The sequence below is a fragment of the Eulemur rufifrons genome, chromosome 9, assembly GCF_041146395.1.
Source record: "Eulemur rufifrons isolate Redbay chromosome 9, OSU_ERuf_1, whole genome shotgun sequence".
In the NCBI taxonomy this organism is placed as follows: domain Eukaryota; kingdom Metazoa; phylum Chordata; class Mammalia; order Primates; family Lemuridae; genus Eulemur; species Eulemur rufifrons.
This window is the reverse complement of record NC_090991.1, coordinates 44,111,261-44,126,412: the sequence shown is the minus strand read 5'-3', so window position 1 is coordinate 44,126,412 and position 15,152 is coordinate 44,111,261. Positions and strand designations below refer to the sequence as shown.

Genomic DNA, 15,152 nt, shown 5'->3' with positions numbered 1-15,152 from the left:
AGAGTTTCCTGGGATGTGGGACTGTCAGTTCTAAAAGTGGGAAAACCCTTGGCAAATGGGGATAAGTTGGTCGCTCTATCTCACTAGGCAAGGTGCAGCCAAAACTGCACAAGTTTTAGATCCCTAAATGGGGTGGTTTGTTTTCTCCGCTGGAACCAAGCTATATTCTTCCCAATATAGGGACTGGTGGGTTGCCCAAAGGACTGGGAGACCAGAATATTTATCTTTGAATTCAGGGGACTTTTATCCCGGCCACCAGGGAAGTCAGAATGCTATTCAAAAGGTTGCTTGAGAAACAGATAATCAGAGCACAGGTTTAGGTAAGGGATGCTGGTTTGGGAAACCTGAGCACATTGGGTGGCAACTGGAGGCATCATGAAAGTGGACTAGGTGGTCCAGGAGACCTGCAAATAGGATGGAAGCCTCAGGAGAAGGACATTTGAGCCAATGGGTAGAGGTAAATGAGTCCACAAAAGAAAGCGAGGGAGTCCAAGCTGCAGTGCAAGGTGCTCTGCCAATTGGTCCTCGTGGGCCAGTGTATCCAACGGTGCTCTGTATATGGCCACATCTGGGATCCTAGCCAGAGCCTGTGACAAGCCAAAAAAGTATCACTATGGTTGTGCTTAGGGTTTTGGAACAAAGCTTTGGTCTCTTTGGCTAATAACTATTCTTTCTGGAAACTGCTCTCACTTTGCTCCTGGGCCCTGGCAAAGATTGAAAGCCAGGTGACCACATACCTGTGCGGCTTATCATTAATTAACTGCTCATTAGCCATAAAGTGGCCAGTAACACTTCCTTCCCCAAGAGGACATGGTACATATAAAAGCAGGCCTGAGCAGGTCCGGGAAAAGCACAGCAGTGCGACTCCAAGTGTGTTTACTCCCATTCCACTGCCACCCTTCCCTCAATTCACAACCATGGCCTTATGAACTCCCATGGCCAGGCGACTAAGGAAGACAACATTTGAGCTTGGTTCTCGGATGGTATCAGCTGGAAGTGGCCTGCTAAGGTATGATAGTTGCACTTCAAGGTGGTATTAAAGGACAGTGGCAAAAGGAAATCATCCCACAGAACAGAGTTTGAGTTGTACTCTCTCAGTCCTTTCTGCCATGAGAAAGACTGTATCATTTCATGGCCAGATGGTCATGGACTCAGACTGGTGATAAGGAGGTTTGGGAGAGAGGATGTAGATGAACCTTTCAGAATAGGCCTAGAGGGTCGGGCGTAGTGGCTCACGCCTCTAATCCTAGCACTCTGGGAGGCTGAGGCGGGAGGATCACTTGAGGTCAGGAGTTGAGACCAGCCTGAGCAAGGGCGAGACCCTGTCTCTACTAAAAATAGAAAGAAATGATCTGGACAGCTAAAAATATATATAGAAAAAATTAGCCGGGCGTGGTGGCGCATGCCTATAGTCCCAGCTACTCTGGAGGCTGAGGCAGAAGGATTGCTTGAGCCCAGGAGTTTGAGGTTGCTGTGAGCTAGGCTGCCGCCACTGCACTCTAGCCTGGGCAACAGAGCGAGACTCTGTCTCAAAAACAACAACAACAACAACAACAACAAAAAACCAAATGAAAAAACAAAACAAAACAGAATAGGCCTAGAGAGTATTTGTGTCCCGTATGAATATTTATCCAAATATCCTCACTGCTAAGGAGGCTTTAATAAGCAAGTGGACAAGAGCCACTTCTTGGATGTGGGTGAAGCCAGTGCCTGCCTATTAAGGTCGTGAACAAAATGGCCAGGGGTCTGGGAGTGAGGTTATGAGGGCTTCATCATGGACTTCCCCTCACTAGGCTGACCAGGTAATCGCTACTGCTGAGTGCCCATGTTGGAAGGAATTACTAGAATGGATTCTTTTTACTATGGTGGGGACAGTGAGTCAGCCTCAGTAGGAAAAGGTTTATACTGAATTTGGATCTGCTCTTCCCATCAGTAATGCTTTTACTATTATCACCCTACATGGGTTTACTGAACATCTAATTCACCATCACGGTATCTTATACATCAAGGCACCTGATCAAGGAACTAACCTTACAATGAAGGAAGGACTGACCTCCCATTAGATTCACCAGCCTGTTGTACACCCCAACAACCAGAAGCAGCTGGCTTAATAGAATAGAGGAATGGCCTATGGCTTGCGGTCCTCAATCCCCGGGTGGCAGACCAGTACTGGTCCGTGGCCTATTAGGGACCGGGCTGCAGAGTTCCAAATTGTCTTCCATGAAACCGGTCCCTGGTGCCAAAAAGGTTGGGGACTGCTGGCCTATGGAACATGGCTACCGAGCCAGATGGAAGGCAACAGCCCGAGAGTTCAGATTCCATTTATACGCGGAATCAGCAATTCTGGAGTTGTCCATATCCTTCTCATGAGTTCCTTTTCTGGTTAAATGAGTAGAATCAGTTCGTTCTTTCTTTTCTTTTCTTTTCTTTTCCCCCTTCCTTCCTTCCTTCCTTTTCTTTCCTTCTTTCCTTCCTCCCTTTCTCCCTTCCTTCCTTTTTTTGAAACAGAGTCTTGCTCTGTAGCCCTGCGGAGAGTGCCCTGGCATCATCATAGCTCACTGCAACCTCAAACTCCTGAGCTCAAGCCATCCTCCTGCCTTAGCCTCCCAAGTAGCTGGGACTGCAGGCATGCACCACCGCGCCCAACTAATTTTTCTATTTTTGGTAGGGTCTGGCTCTGGCTCTGGCTCAGGCTCGTTCCCAACTCCTGACCTCAGGTAATCCTCCCGCCTTAGGTTCCCAAAGTGTCAGGATTACAGGCGTGAGCCACCACGCCCAGATCAATCTGTAGTGTTTTTTAAAAAATTGACTTATCTCACTGCGTGATCTCAGAAATAGGAAAAAAAAAAAAGAAAAAGAAAAAATTGACTTAGTTGCCAACATTTAAAAGTCAAAAGATTTCATATGACATCCACATTTCTACCTTCTCTTGAAAATTTTGAAGATCTGGCAATTTTAGGCCTGCATTCCCATAGCTGCCCTTTTTAAACAAAACATGGGCACTTCTGTTTGCCAAAGTCCTCACCTTGCCCACTTTATTTACTTTCATTACTTTCATTACTTACCTAGTCACTGTAGGCATATATATAAAGTTTGCCATCCTTGGTGCTCAACCAAATTGTATTGAATAAATTAATTGGCCAATTCGTGCTTGAATTTTAATTTTCATTTCACATATGTGTCCCATTTCCCTAACTAGATTGTAATAAGCCATTTGGCAGAGGGAATCCTGTTAACTGTTTTTCTTTAAATAATTTTTTGGTTGTCACATATTTCAATACATGTTCATATATGTTTATAAAACCTTTCTCTTATCTGCAGAGTTGACCTTGACCACTCTGGGGTGAGTCCCTCTGATTCGGTCTGGGGGGGGGGGGTGCCTGAAATTTCATTATCATGCTTCCTTCTCTGGGCTGAGACCCAGGTGATTTGTCAGGTAAAGAAATTAAGATTCTTTCTCCAATAATACAAACGTACTGTGAAGTAGGTTTCAGGCAAGATGTCATCTTTTCTACTGCAAAGGAGAGATAGGCAAGTTCTTGCCAAAGTGGTCGAGTTCCTAGCTGGGACTTTGCGAAAGGTGATGGGAGATTAGAATGTACAGTGGTTGCGTTCTGGAGTTTATCCGAGGCTTTCTGGGTGGGGATTCTATGCAATAAGCCTCAGAATGACCCTCCCTACGGGTCTGGCGGCCCAGGGCGTGGTTCCTGGCACAATCTCCTAGCAGTTGTCATTGGGGTCAATTTCAGGACTCTAGAACCAAGCTTTGGAGTTTCCTAATTCTGGGGGCTTGTCTTACGGTCCCCCAGTTAATTTCCCTATGTCGCTGGCGCTGCCCAGTGCCCTCGGTTGCTGGGGTCGCCCTCTTCCGCGACACCCTTCCGGGCTCTTTCAGCCTCAGTTTCCCTAAGGGGGCAAGTGGAGGATATCTGGGGGCTCCCCTGTCCTCCTCCCGGAGCCGGACCAGGGAAGACGACGGGAGGAGGTCCGGCCGAGTTCGGGCTCCAGCCGGGGCTCCGCGGAGGCGTGGGTGTCCCGCGGCCCTTGACCCAGGGCATTTCGCAAGTGGCGCGCCCCTCCGCCCGGCACCGCCAGCGCCAGCGGTCCAGCAGCGCTGCGAAGCGCCGAGCTCAGGAGCCCCCGGCGCCCACGGCGCCCCGCCCCCGACTCGGCGCTCCCGCGCTCCCCCTAGCGGCCGCCGCGCCGCCTCGCTCCGTCCCAGGCTCGTCGGCTGCGCAGCTCACGTGACCGCGCTCCGGGCCTGCGGCCGCTGTCGGTTCCCCCAGTCACCGAGCGAGAGGGAAGAAACAAGATGGCGGCTGAAGGCGATCCGGAGTGGGGCCCCAGCAATTCGGATTGAGCCTTCTCCCTCCACCCGCTTCCGCCGGCCGGGCCCCTCCCGCCCGGCCCCGCGGGCCTCCCCACCCGGCCCCGGCGCCCCCCACCACCCCCCTGCGCCCGCCCCTCCCCCCTCCGCTTTCCCTTCTCCCCCCGCCTCGGCTCCAACATGAGGGGCCGGCGGGGCAGGCCGCCCAAGCAGCCCGCAGCTCCCGCTGCAGAGCGCTGCGCCCCGGCCCCGCCGCCGCCGCCGCCGCCGCCGCCCACGTCCGGACCCATCGGGGGGCTGCGCTCGCGGCACCGCGGCAGCAGCCGGGGCAGGTGGGCCGCCGCCCAGGCTGAGGTGGCGCCCAAGACGCGGCTGAGCTCGCCCAGGGGGGGCAGCAGTAGCCGAAGGAAGCCGCCGCCGCCGCCGCCGGCCCCCCCCAGCACCAGCGCCCCGGGCCGGGGGGGGCGAGGAGGCGGGGGCGGCAGGACGGGGGGCGGGGGCGGCGGCGGCCACCTGGCCCGGACCACCCCGGCCCGCAGGGCCGTCAACAAAGTGGTGTACGATGACCACGAGAGCGAGGAGGAGGAGGAAGAGGAGGACATGGTCTCCGAGGAGGAGGAGGAGGAGGACGACGACGGCGACGCCGAGGAGACCCAGGATTCTGAGGACGACGAGGAAGATGAGATGGAGGAGGAGGACGATGATTCCGATTATCCGGAGGAGATGGAAGACGACGACGACGACGACGCCAGTTACTGCACGGAAAGCAGCTTCAGGAGCCATAGCACCTACAGCAGCACTCCAGGTACCCACCCAGCCCAGTTGCTGCAGACTCCTTCCCCACCTCCTCTACCCTCCCCCCTTGCTCACTCCCTCTGGAGTACTGTGCATCCTGCTCCGATCTCCCCCCAACCCCGCCTCCCCCCCAAACAGAGGGGAAATGCGACGGCACATCAAGTGGCAAAAAACTAGATTTACAAGAGGAAAGAGGCGCATTGTTCAAAATGGAGATTGCATTGTTGCAGTTTGCAGGCCACACACTCGCTCTCTTTCTCCCCCCCATCCCCTCTTTTTTCTCTTCAAAATTTGTGCCAGTGCAGTGTCTCCACCGGGCAGGATTGAAACTTTGGCACACACATATCCATTGCATTCATTTTTCTCCCCTTGTTTTGGTGTGGTTTTTTGGAATGAAAGAAGCCCCTTGTTTTGCAAATCTCTTTGCATTTCTAATGTGGTTTCTTTTGGATTTTTATGTATCTCTTATTTAAAAGGGAATTAAAGATTTAGACAGCCTGTGACACACAAACACACATAAAACATGCTTCTCTTCACACCCCTAGCTGTGTGGTTTAAAAATTGTGTTAAGGAAATGGATCAGTTGAGTTAGTAGGGTAGCCTTATCTGGTCCTGTGTTTTTGTTTTTATTCTTCGAGCGCTAATGGGCTCGTGCAACAGTTGCTGGTAAATGGCTGATTAAAAAGCAAAGCAGAACACCAAACAAAACAAAACGAAATTTGGTAATTGATGCGATTCAAAATCATTTTGGTTAAATCCAAAATAAAAGTACAAAACAGCAGGAACGTGCGTCTTGACTGATTTGATCCCTTTTGCTTTGCTTTGGAAATGCAGTTTCGTGTCACCTGTTGCGGAAGATGTGTAGTTGATCATCTAGACATAATTGTATGACGATGAACTTTCGGACCAACTGATAAGTCACACAGCAGAAGTATCAGATTTACAAAATGACTTTTTCTTTTCATTCTATTTCTGAGGAAAAAGGCCTCCCTGAATCTGTAATGAATTTCTCCATGGTAACTCCTCTTCTGTTTTCTCACAGAAAGTTTCTAACAGAAAGTTTCTCTAGGCTGGTGCTGAGATACATTTTGTTAAACACACACATCCCCCCCTACAGTTGCTGCTTTGTATTAAATACGTAGTTGCGGTTTACTAAGTTGTGAAAATAACATAACTGTAACAACCACCTAAAGGACTTTTCCTTTATATTTTTGTTAATCTGGGTTAACTAAGATAGAATCTGGTTTTAAAAGCATTTACAAACTAAAGTTTATGAGGAAATATTTATTAGGACGTACTACTTTTTCTTGAAAAAGATGTCATGTCATTTTTAGAGAGAGTAGGTAGCAGAATTAGTTAAATTTAAGAGTTTCCAGTTTTTAATAAATGGAAACTTAAATACTTAATTGGGGAAACTTAAATACTTAATTGGGGAAGTAGTGTAGGTATTAAACCAATTGTAAACCCATTTAGATTGTCCTAACATCAAGTGAAAAAGGGTGATTTCGTTTACCTGACAGTAAAATTAGTTACCTGTCTTGTCCGTGGAAGGCTGTCAAGAGAATGAAGGAAATGAATCAAGTGTCAAGTATTTACATTTTGCATGTAGAAGGGACCACATGTTAGTTGTTGCCAACTTAATTTTAGTACATTCTTTTATAGTAATAGTTTTTACCTTAGGAAATCACGTGTTGGTCTTCTTTGTACCTAACAGCTAGGAAGTGAAACATGGAGACTGAATTATTTACACTGTTGGAGGAAGGTTTTTCTGGTTAGAAAGAGCTAAGACATTTTGACATGGCAGTTCAGCTAACTTTAAGTCCCATTTGAAGGCTTAGCAAATAGTATTTAGGATTGATGGCTATGCATGTATTGTATTAAATTACAGTTTGTGGCTAGGCTTCTTTTTTAAAAAAAAAAAATACTTTATATGTGATACTTCAGTGACATTTTGTTTTTCTTAATGATGCTTGTAGCCCACCGTGTGTATACTTGTCCTAGCCTTATAAGAATTTATTGACTACTTAGGGATACGTGTTGATCTTTTCCCCCTGCAGCTCCTAACAGTGTTTTGCACATAGCAGGTGCTCATCAAAGATTGGTTGGATAAACTATTGTTAGTAGGTGAGAACTTGTAATAAATGAAGTTTTGGTAATTCTACAGTAGGTGCCAAAGCTTCTAAATATTTTGGATTTAGGAAACTAAAAATTGATCTAATTAGGTTTTAATATACAATTTAACCAGTGAATGTTTTTAATAGCAGAGTTACTCTGTTTTGAGCTGGTATTTCATACTGCTTGCCAGGCATTTTCCTTTCTTTAGTGGCTGTGGTGTTAACTTGGATATTTTACCTTCTGAAAGACATTATTTCTTAAGGTTATAGTAAAATGGAGGTGACATTTTGTGTTCTGAATTTTTAGAATATGTCCACTTGCCTGGAATGAGTAACAATGCATGACAGTGAGTTGTTCAGGCTAAGTATTAGTTTCATTAGTTTTATTGTCTGTACTTCCTGGGAGGAAGGCTGTCAGGTGAATGTGTATATGTGTGTATGCTTTGGAAGAAAAAAGTTTTAGGACTTGGTTTAAGGTAGCCCAAGAGCACATAAAGAAATATGATTGGTGGATTTGAATCCTGTTGTACCGTCAAAGCAAAAAGAGAAATTTATGTTCTTGCTAATTTAGAATAATTTGATTTATTTTTGTAGTTTAGAATGTTGACTTAAGTACTGATGTGTTAAGTTTCTAGTGTAAGAAAGAACTCATTCATCTATTCATCTGGTGAGTACTTTGTAGGTAATATAGCTGTTGATGATGCAAAGACATTGGTTGACATTATGAAAATCATAGATTTTTAAAAGTTTATTCATTAGAGATTGTTTTCCTTTTATGGAGAAACATTTTTAATGGGTACCTAAGGTAGTCACATGATAAAAACTGTAGGGATGACAACTTGTTAATACAAAGTTGAAACATCTAGTTTTGCTTAAGCTGGAGGCATTTGGCTAAATAAAGCTTTTATTAATTTTTATTTTTCAAATTTAGGATTATTTCAGCCTATAGGTTTTATGATACCACCAATGCTTTGAGATTATATAGAAAATCTGTTTTGAATAGGCATTTGGTAAAGTTCTGACAGCACTTTGAAATTAATCATTTGCTAATTAAAAAAATTAAATTATGCTCAAAACAGAATGGTTCTTGTATTTCAGTCTGTCTTGTGTGAGACTTCTGAGAATGCTTACCTGGAATTTTGAAATATGAAACCTCTGATGACTTTAGAAAGCAACAACCCTGGTGTTATCCTGGGAGAGTTAGTGATTTATGTCCTCTGAAGATTATGACAGTGAAGATCAGTGGCAGAGAGGCCATGAATGAACTATAGATTTATCTGAAACAGAATTTGTTACTGGTTTGGCAATATTTCTTCCCATCAGTGTCAACCAAATATCTGTTCAGTATACGTGTAATTCCTGATTGCTACAAATGAGGTACAAAGTGCAGTGGAGATTTAAAGGAGGACAAGATCATACCATACCCTCTTTGGGGGAATTGGTATGGGCATATGCTTCCTGGATGGGCATGTGGCAAGTGAGGACAGACAGATTGAGGGAGGGAGAGCGGAAGGGAGCAGCAGGGACTGATAGTAAAGTGTGGGCAGTCTCAACACGATTTAGCAAGAGCCTGAGTATGTGAAGGAAATAAACTAAACTCCATCATATGCTATGTTTGGCAGTATCTAGAGAACCAGGCGATAGCATTCCCATCCTCATCTGTAGAGTAAGGATTGGGCTACATCAGTGATCCTCAGGCATTTTTCACTCCTGGAACATCCAGGGGGATATGCTGTATTCCCACCAGCACTATGCATAAGCATGAAACAAAACCAAATCAAATTGCAGAGAATATTGTTAAGCCACTGGTATAACCCTTTCCTCTAAATTGAGAGAATTATGGGAGAGATGGTCTGAAGCCCTCCCTTTCTCAAATCTATTTCAAACCTGTTTAATTTTGGGTATTGGGGGTCAATCAGAAGATCTGCAGAGGAGGATATGATTTCAGTGGCATGTGAGGAACTTTAGCGTAGCTTCTGTTCTGCATGATGGATTGGAAGAGGATGAGATAGCTGGTGGGATCTGGATATGTTTTGTAGCCCTGGATGGCAAATCAGTAGGTAGAGTTCTCCAGGCCTTGACATATCAGATGTGTAGACTGAGAGAGGAATGAATCAAATATGCCTTTGTAAGGATGGTAGTGCTTTCAGTAGCAATAGGAAAGTCAAGATTATAAGGGAAATTAATGAGTTCTGTTTTCAGCTATCAGTACCTGAAGAGGTTAAACATGAGAATTAGAAGAAAGAAAATGAGGGCCAAAAGAGTTATTAAAAAGCTGGACAGGGCCAGGTGTGGTGTGTCATGCCTGTAATCCCAGCACTTTGGGAGGCCAAGGTGGGAGGATGGCTTAAGGCCTGGAGTTTGAGACCAGCCTGGGCAACATGGTTGAGACCCCATCTCTACAAAAAAAAAATAATTAGCCAGGTGTGGTGGTGCACATCTATGGGCCTAACTACTTGGGAGGCTGAGGTGGGAGGATCACTTGAGCTCAGGAGTTCGAGGCTGCAGTGAGCCATGATCACTCAGAGCCTCTGAAAAACAAATTTGGGCAACATGATTTGTGAGTAGTAGGGAGGTGTGTCCTAGGTATGCGGTGATAAATAGTCTTGCATACAGTTCATGCTTGTCTGCCCTTCTGGTGCTCACCCGTAGGTGTGTTTGGAAATGGAGCTGTGTATTGAAATGTGTGTATGCAGCAGGATTGGAGATGTTAAGGCCAGGAGCTCTGTTCTCTTGTTAGATCCTCCTTTCCTCACTCCTCAAGACCCTGTGTCTTCCCTGTGACTGCAGACCCTTGGAGGTGGGGATGTGGTGGCTAAGAGGGTGGTGGTAGCGGTGGTCCAGCAGTAATCTGGGTCACACAGACAGGAGCAAATCCTTGCTGCTGCCCTCTTCCCTCCGTGCTCCTTAGCCAGGCTCCAATACCCCTTTCTGGGAGGTCTTCCTCTAGTCCTGGGTACCTTGGTCTCTCCTCTTTGGTTGCTTGCTTACAGTGGTTATAGTCTCAGCTTCATAATTCAGGAGTAGCTTTGCACTGACCCTCATTGTTCTAATTTTTTCCTTTCTTTTGGTTCTTTAAAATGATAAGCCTCAGGAGGCAGAATATTTAACCAAAAAAAAAAACCCAGCTGGGTACAATGCCAGTAACCTCGCACTTTGGGAGGCCAAGGTGGAAGAATTGCTTGAGGCCAGGAGTTCAAGACCAGCCTAGGCAATATTGGGACCCTGTGTCTACAAAAATAAAAATAAAAAAATTAGCCAGGCGTGGTGGCATGTGCCTGCATTCCCAGCTACTAGGGAGGCTGAGGCAGGAGGATTGCCTGAGCCCGGGAGTTTGAGGATCATGCCATTACACTCCAGCCTGGGCAACAGAACAAGACCCTGTCTCAAAAAAAATAAAAAATAAATAAAAACAAAACTTATACATTTAAAATACACTTTAAAAGATTGAAAGTAAAACCACACAGAAAGAATTAAAATGTGCATAATTAAATACAATCATGTTTTAATTGTTTTGTCTGTTATATATCTAAAATTATTTTTATCTTTTTCTAGATAGTAAGTTATTTATATATTATTTTTTTATTGCCATATGATTTTTTAAATAGTAACAGTAGTAGCTAACAGTTTTGGATATCTTTTAAATTGCTCAATGATTTTCAAGCAATATTTATAAAAATTCAATTTTTAAAATAATAGTTTTATGGAAATATAATTTTATATACTATAAAATTTACCCTTGTAAAGTGTATAATTTACTTGTTTTTAGTATATTCACAGAGTTAGACAACCATTAACCATTACTTAATTCCAGAACATTTTTATCCCCCCAAAAAGAAACCTTTGCTTGTGGCAGTGACTCCCCATTCTTCCCCTCCCTCTCCCTCATCCCCTGGCAACCACTAATCTCTTTTCATTCTCTGTTGATTTACCTCTCCTGGACATTTCTTATAGATGGAATCATATAATGTATTAACAAGTGGCTTCTTTTTTCATTTAGCATAATGTTTTCAAGGTTCACGCATATCTTAGTATGGTATAGATACATACTATATTTGAATAACTATATACTATATTTGAATAACATTCCATTGTATGGATATAACAACATTTTTTTTTTAAAGGGTCTGTGTCTTACTATGTTGCCCAGGCTACCCTGGAACTCCTGGGCTCAAGTTATCCTCCTGTCTTGGCCTTCTGAGTAGCTGGGACTACAGGTGTGGGCCACTGTGCCTGGAGACCACATTTTGCTTATCTGTTTCATCAGTTCATGGACATTTGAATTGTTTCCACTTTTTGGCTATTATGAATAATGCTGCTGTGGACATTTATGTACAGGTTTTTTGTCTAGACATATGTTTTCATTTCTCTTGGATATATACCTAGGAGTGGAATTGCTGGATCATTGCAAATTCAATTTTTATAGAATTATTTTAACTGAACTTGTTTTGTTTGTTACAGTAGGTTTTGTTTTGTTTTGTTTTGTTTTTTCCATCAAAAGCAGAAGTGTTCAATGTTACAGTAGTTTTTAAGAAGAATTCTTTGAGGACAGTAGAGAGCTGCGTTGTAAGTCTTCCAAAAGATTTATGGTTTTTGGGTTGCCTTAGGTCAGCTTGGAGAGTTTATTCCAGAAGGAATTTCCCAGATAAGGACCAGTGTAAGTGGAATTACACGATTGATTTCCACACTGGCAGTGCAGACTTGTGGTAGGCATTGGGGACATCTGTATATACGAGCCCGCTACAGAATTTTAGTCTGTCATGATGTACGAGAATATGAGGATTCTACAGGAATCTTTTAATGATTGTCAGGCATCTAGAGAGGTGACATGTAGCATAGAGATTTAAAGAATGAAGAATCTGGAATCAAAGTTCATAGGTTTGAATCTGAGCTTTGTGATGGTGGGCAGTGTGCTCAATTTTCTGTGCCTTGCTTTCCTCCTTTGTAAAATGAAGATATCATAGTACTTAATTTAAGTTGCTGTGAGGGTTAAATGAGTTAATATGTGCCCACAACAGTGGTTGGAACATGGTAAAGATTTAATACATGTTAGCTATTATTATCTGTTGATTTTTTTCCCCCTGAACTGAAGATGGTGATTCTGTGAAGATACAGAGGCCTTACTTGCTGTGTAGTGGGTTAATATTTTATTCTTTCCAAAGCTGTCCACTGAATCACAAGGTATAAAAATATTTTGAGGCCGGGTGCAGTGGCTCACGCCTGTAATCCTAGCACTCTGGGAGGCCGAGGCGGGAGGATTGCTAGAGGTCAGGAGTTTGAGACCAGCCTGAGCAAGAGCGAGACCCCGTCTCTACTAAAAATAGAAACAAATTATCTGGCCAACTAAAAATATATATAGAAAAAATTAGCCGGGCATGGGGGTGCATGCCTGTAGTCCCAGCTACTTGAGAGGCTGAGGCAGGAGGATCACTTGAACCCAGGAGTTTGAGGTTGCTGTGAGTGAGGCTGACACCATGGCACTCACTCTAGCCCGGGCAACAGAGCGAGACTCTGTCTCAAAAAAAAAAAAATGTTTTGAGGACTATATTTAAGTAAAAATGCAGATTAAAATAGAGCTTTATTTCTCCCCCTTTAATAGAAATATTAAATGTTAATTTACTCATTTAAAAAAATTTAGTTCACCTAACATTAGATTTATTCCTGAACTATAAGTAATAAATTTACTTCAGTTATTTACAATGGCCAGTTTAAGTAGAGAAGGCATTCTTTTTTTTTTTTTTTTTTAATAGAGACGGGGTCTCGCTCTTGCTCAGGCTGGTCTCGAACTCCTGACCTTGAGCGATCCACCCGCCTCGGCCTCCCAGAGTGCTAGGATTACAGGTGTGAGCCACCGCGCCCGGCCGAGAAGGCATTCTTGATATTTCTAGCTCTTTGGCAGTTCCTGCATGGGATCTTTCTCTGCCTTCTCCTTAAACACCTTTTTTCCAGGGTTTTAAGTTTTCCCATGGCCCTTTCACTATTTCCCTCCTTCCCTTGAGGTCTCATCTATTCTCAGGTTTTTAAAAATTGCAATGAAATATTACAAAAATAGTGCTCATATACTCTTTTGGAAAATACACATAATGCAAAAATGAAAATGAAAATCATCTGTAATTCCATCAACCAAAGATAACTACTGGAAATGTTTATATATTTTAATTCCATTTTTATAACATGCTTTTATGTACATATTTTTAAGAAGCTATAACTGGGATCATATTAAACAAACTGCTTGTTTTTACTTAATGTACAGCAAAGTTTTTTCCATATCATTGTGTCTTTATCAAAGTAATAGTATATGAACATAGGTAAAATAAATTAAAACAGTATTAAAAGCTCATAGTGGGCTGGGCACGGTGGCTCATGCCTGTAATCCTAGCACTCTGGGAGGCTGAGGCCGGTGGACCGTTTGAGCTCAGGAGTTCAAGACCAGCCTGAGCAAGAGTGAGACCCCCATCTCTATTAAAAAAAAAAAAATAGAAAGAAATTAGCTGGACAACTAAAAATATATAGGAAAAAAAAATTAGCCAGGCATGGTGGCGCATGCCTGTAGTCCCAGCTACTTGGGAGGCTGAGACAGAAGGATTGCTTGAGCCCAGGAGTTTGAGGTTGCTGTGAGCTAGGCTGCCACCATGGCACTCTAGCCTGGGGAACAGAGTGAGACTCTGTCTCAAAAAAATAAATAAATAAATAAAATAAAAGCTCATAGTGAACAAAAGCAGTTGTCTTCTATATGTCTTCCCACCCCAAGATCTCTCCAGAGGCAATGGCTTTCCACTCTTGTACCTGTTTTTTCCCCCTAGTATTTTATTTTATTTTATTTTAGAGACAGGGTCTTGCTCTGTCACCCAGGCTGGGGTGCAGTGGTGTGATCGTAACTCACTGCAACCTCAAACTCCTTGGCTCAAGTGATCTTCCTGCCTCAGCCTCCTGAGTAGCTGGGACTACAGGTGCATGCCACCATGCCCAGCTAATTTTTTAATTTTTACTTTTGTAATGTCCAGGCTGTACTACAGTATTTTAAAATAAGATGCTTATATTTGATTTCTCAATTTTAGACATTTATTTCTTGACTTTGTTATGATAGATGAGGATTTAGCCTTATTATAATTCCCCTTACTTTCCTCTTCCCCTCCCATTATGGAAAAGCATGATTTTTGGATAAATCATGAGGGATTGATTACACTGTCATGACTAGAAATATTCACCATTAAGCCATGTGCTATGGTTATGGGATGGGTTTTCCTTTTTGATGACTATTAATATTTTCCTGGAGTTATTATCTTATTTTTTCATTTGCTTTTAGTGTTCTGTGTTAGCGCAGATCACTATCAAGTCTGTAAATATCTCATTTATTATTTTCCAAACTCTAAAATATAACAATTTCATTTTTTTCCTTGTTGATCCTTCTGCAGCCCTCAGCATTCCTGCTCTTGCCTGAACTGGTTGCTCTCTTTTTTTCACATCACACTGGAACTTTTTTTTGCAGTTTTTTCATGTCGATCCAGTTTTTTGGGTCCTATGTCTTTGGTTTACTTCTCTTTTTCAGCACAACCTTTAGTTGCTACCTAAAAATGGGTGCGTGAGAAGTAAACTTTCTAATACCATTACGCATGTCTGAAAATGCCGTTTTCAACCCTAATATTGGATGGATGGCTTGGCTGGTATAGGATCCTCAATTAATCAGTTTCACTTGAAGGATTTGCTTTATTGTGTTCTAGCACTTAGTATTGCACTAGAAATCTAGTGCCATCTGATTACTTCCTTCATGTCCTATACCTGAGTTTTTTCTTCCCTTTCTTAAGCTTTTAGGCTCTTTCACGGTAGTTTTGCAGTGATGTATCCCTTAGTGTGGCTGTTTTTTTTCACCCTTAAGAAACAGGTTCTCACTACGTTTCCCGGGCTGGACTTGAACT

At 43.4% G+C, this 15,152-nt stretch overlaps 1 protein-coding gene across 3 annotated transcripts in view; it reads left to right on the top strand.

Moving 5' to 3' along the window:
• Positions 1–4,507: 4,507 nt before the first annotated feature.
• BPTF (bromodomain PHD finger transcription factor) overlaps positions 4,508–15,152 on the top strand; it is a 125,261-nt gene continuing 114,616 nt past the window's right edge. For all 3 annotated transcript variants that reach the window (XM_069482784.1, XM_069482786.1, XM_069482783.1), the window contains exon 1: positions 4,508–5,132. In XM_069482784.1, coding sequence (XP_069338885.1) covers positions 4,508–5,132 — 625 coding nt within the window. The remainder of the gene's footprint in view (positions 5,133–15,152) is intronic.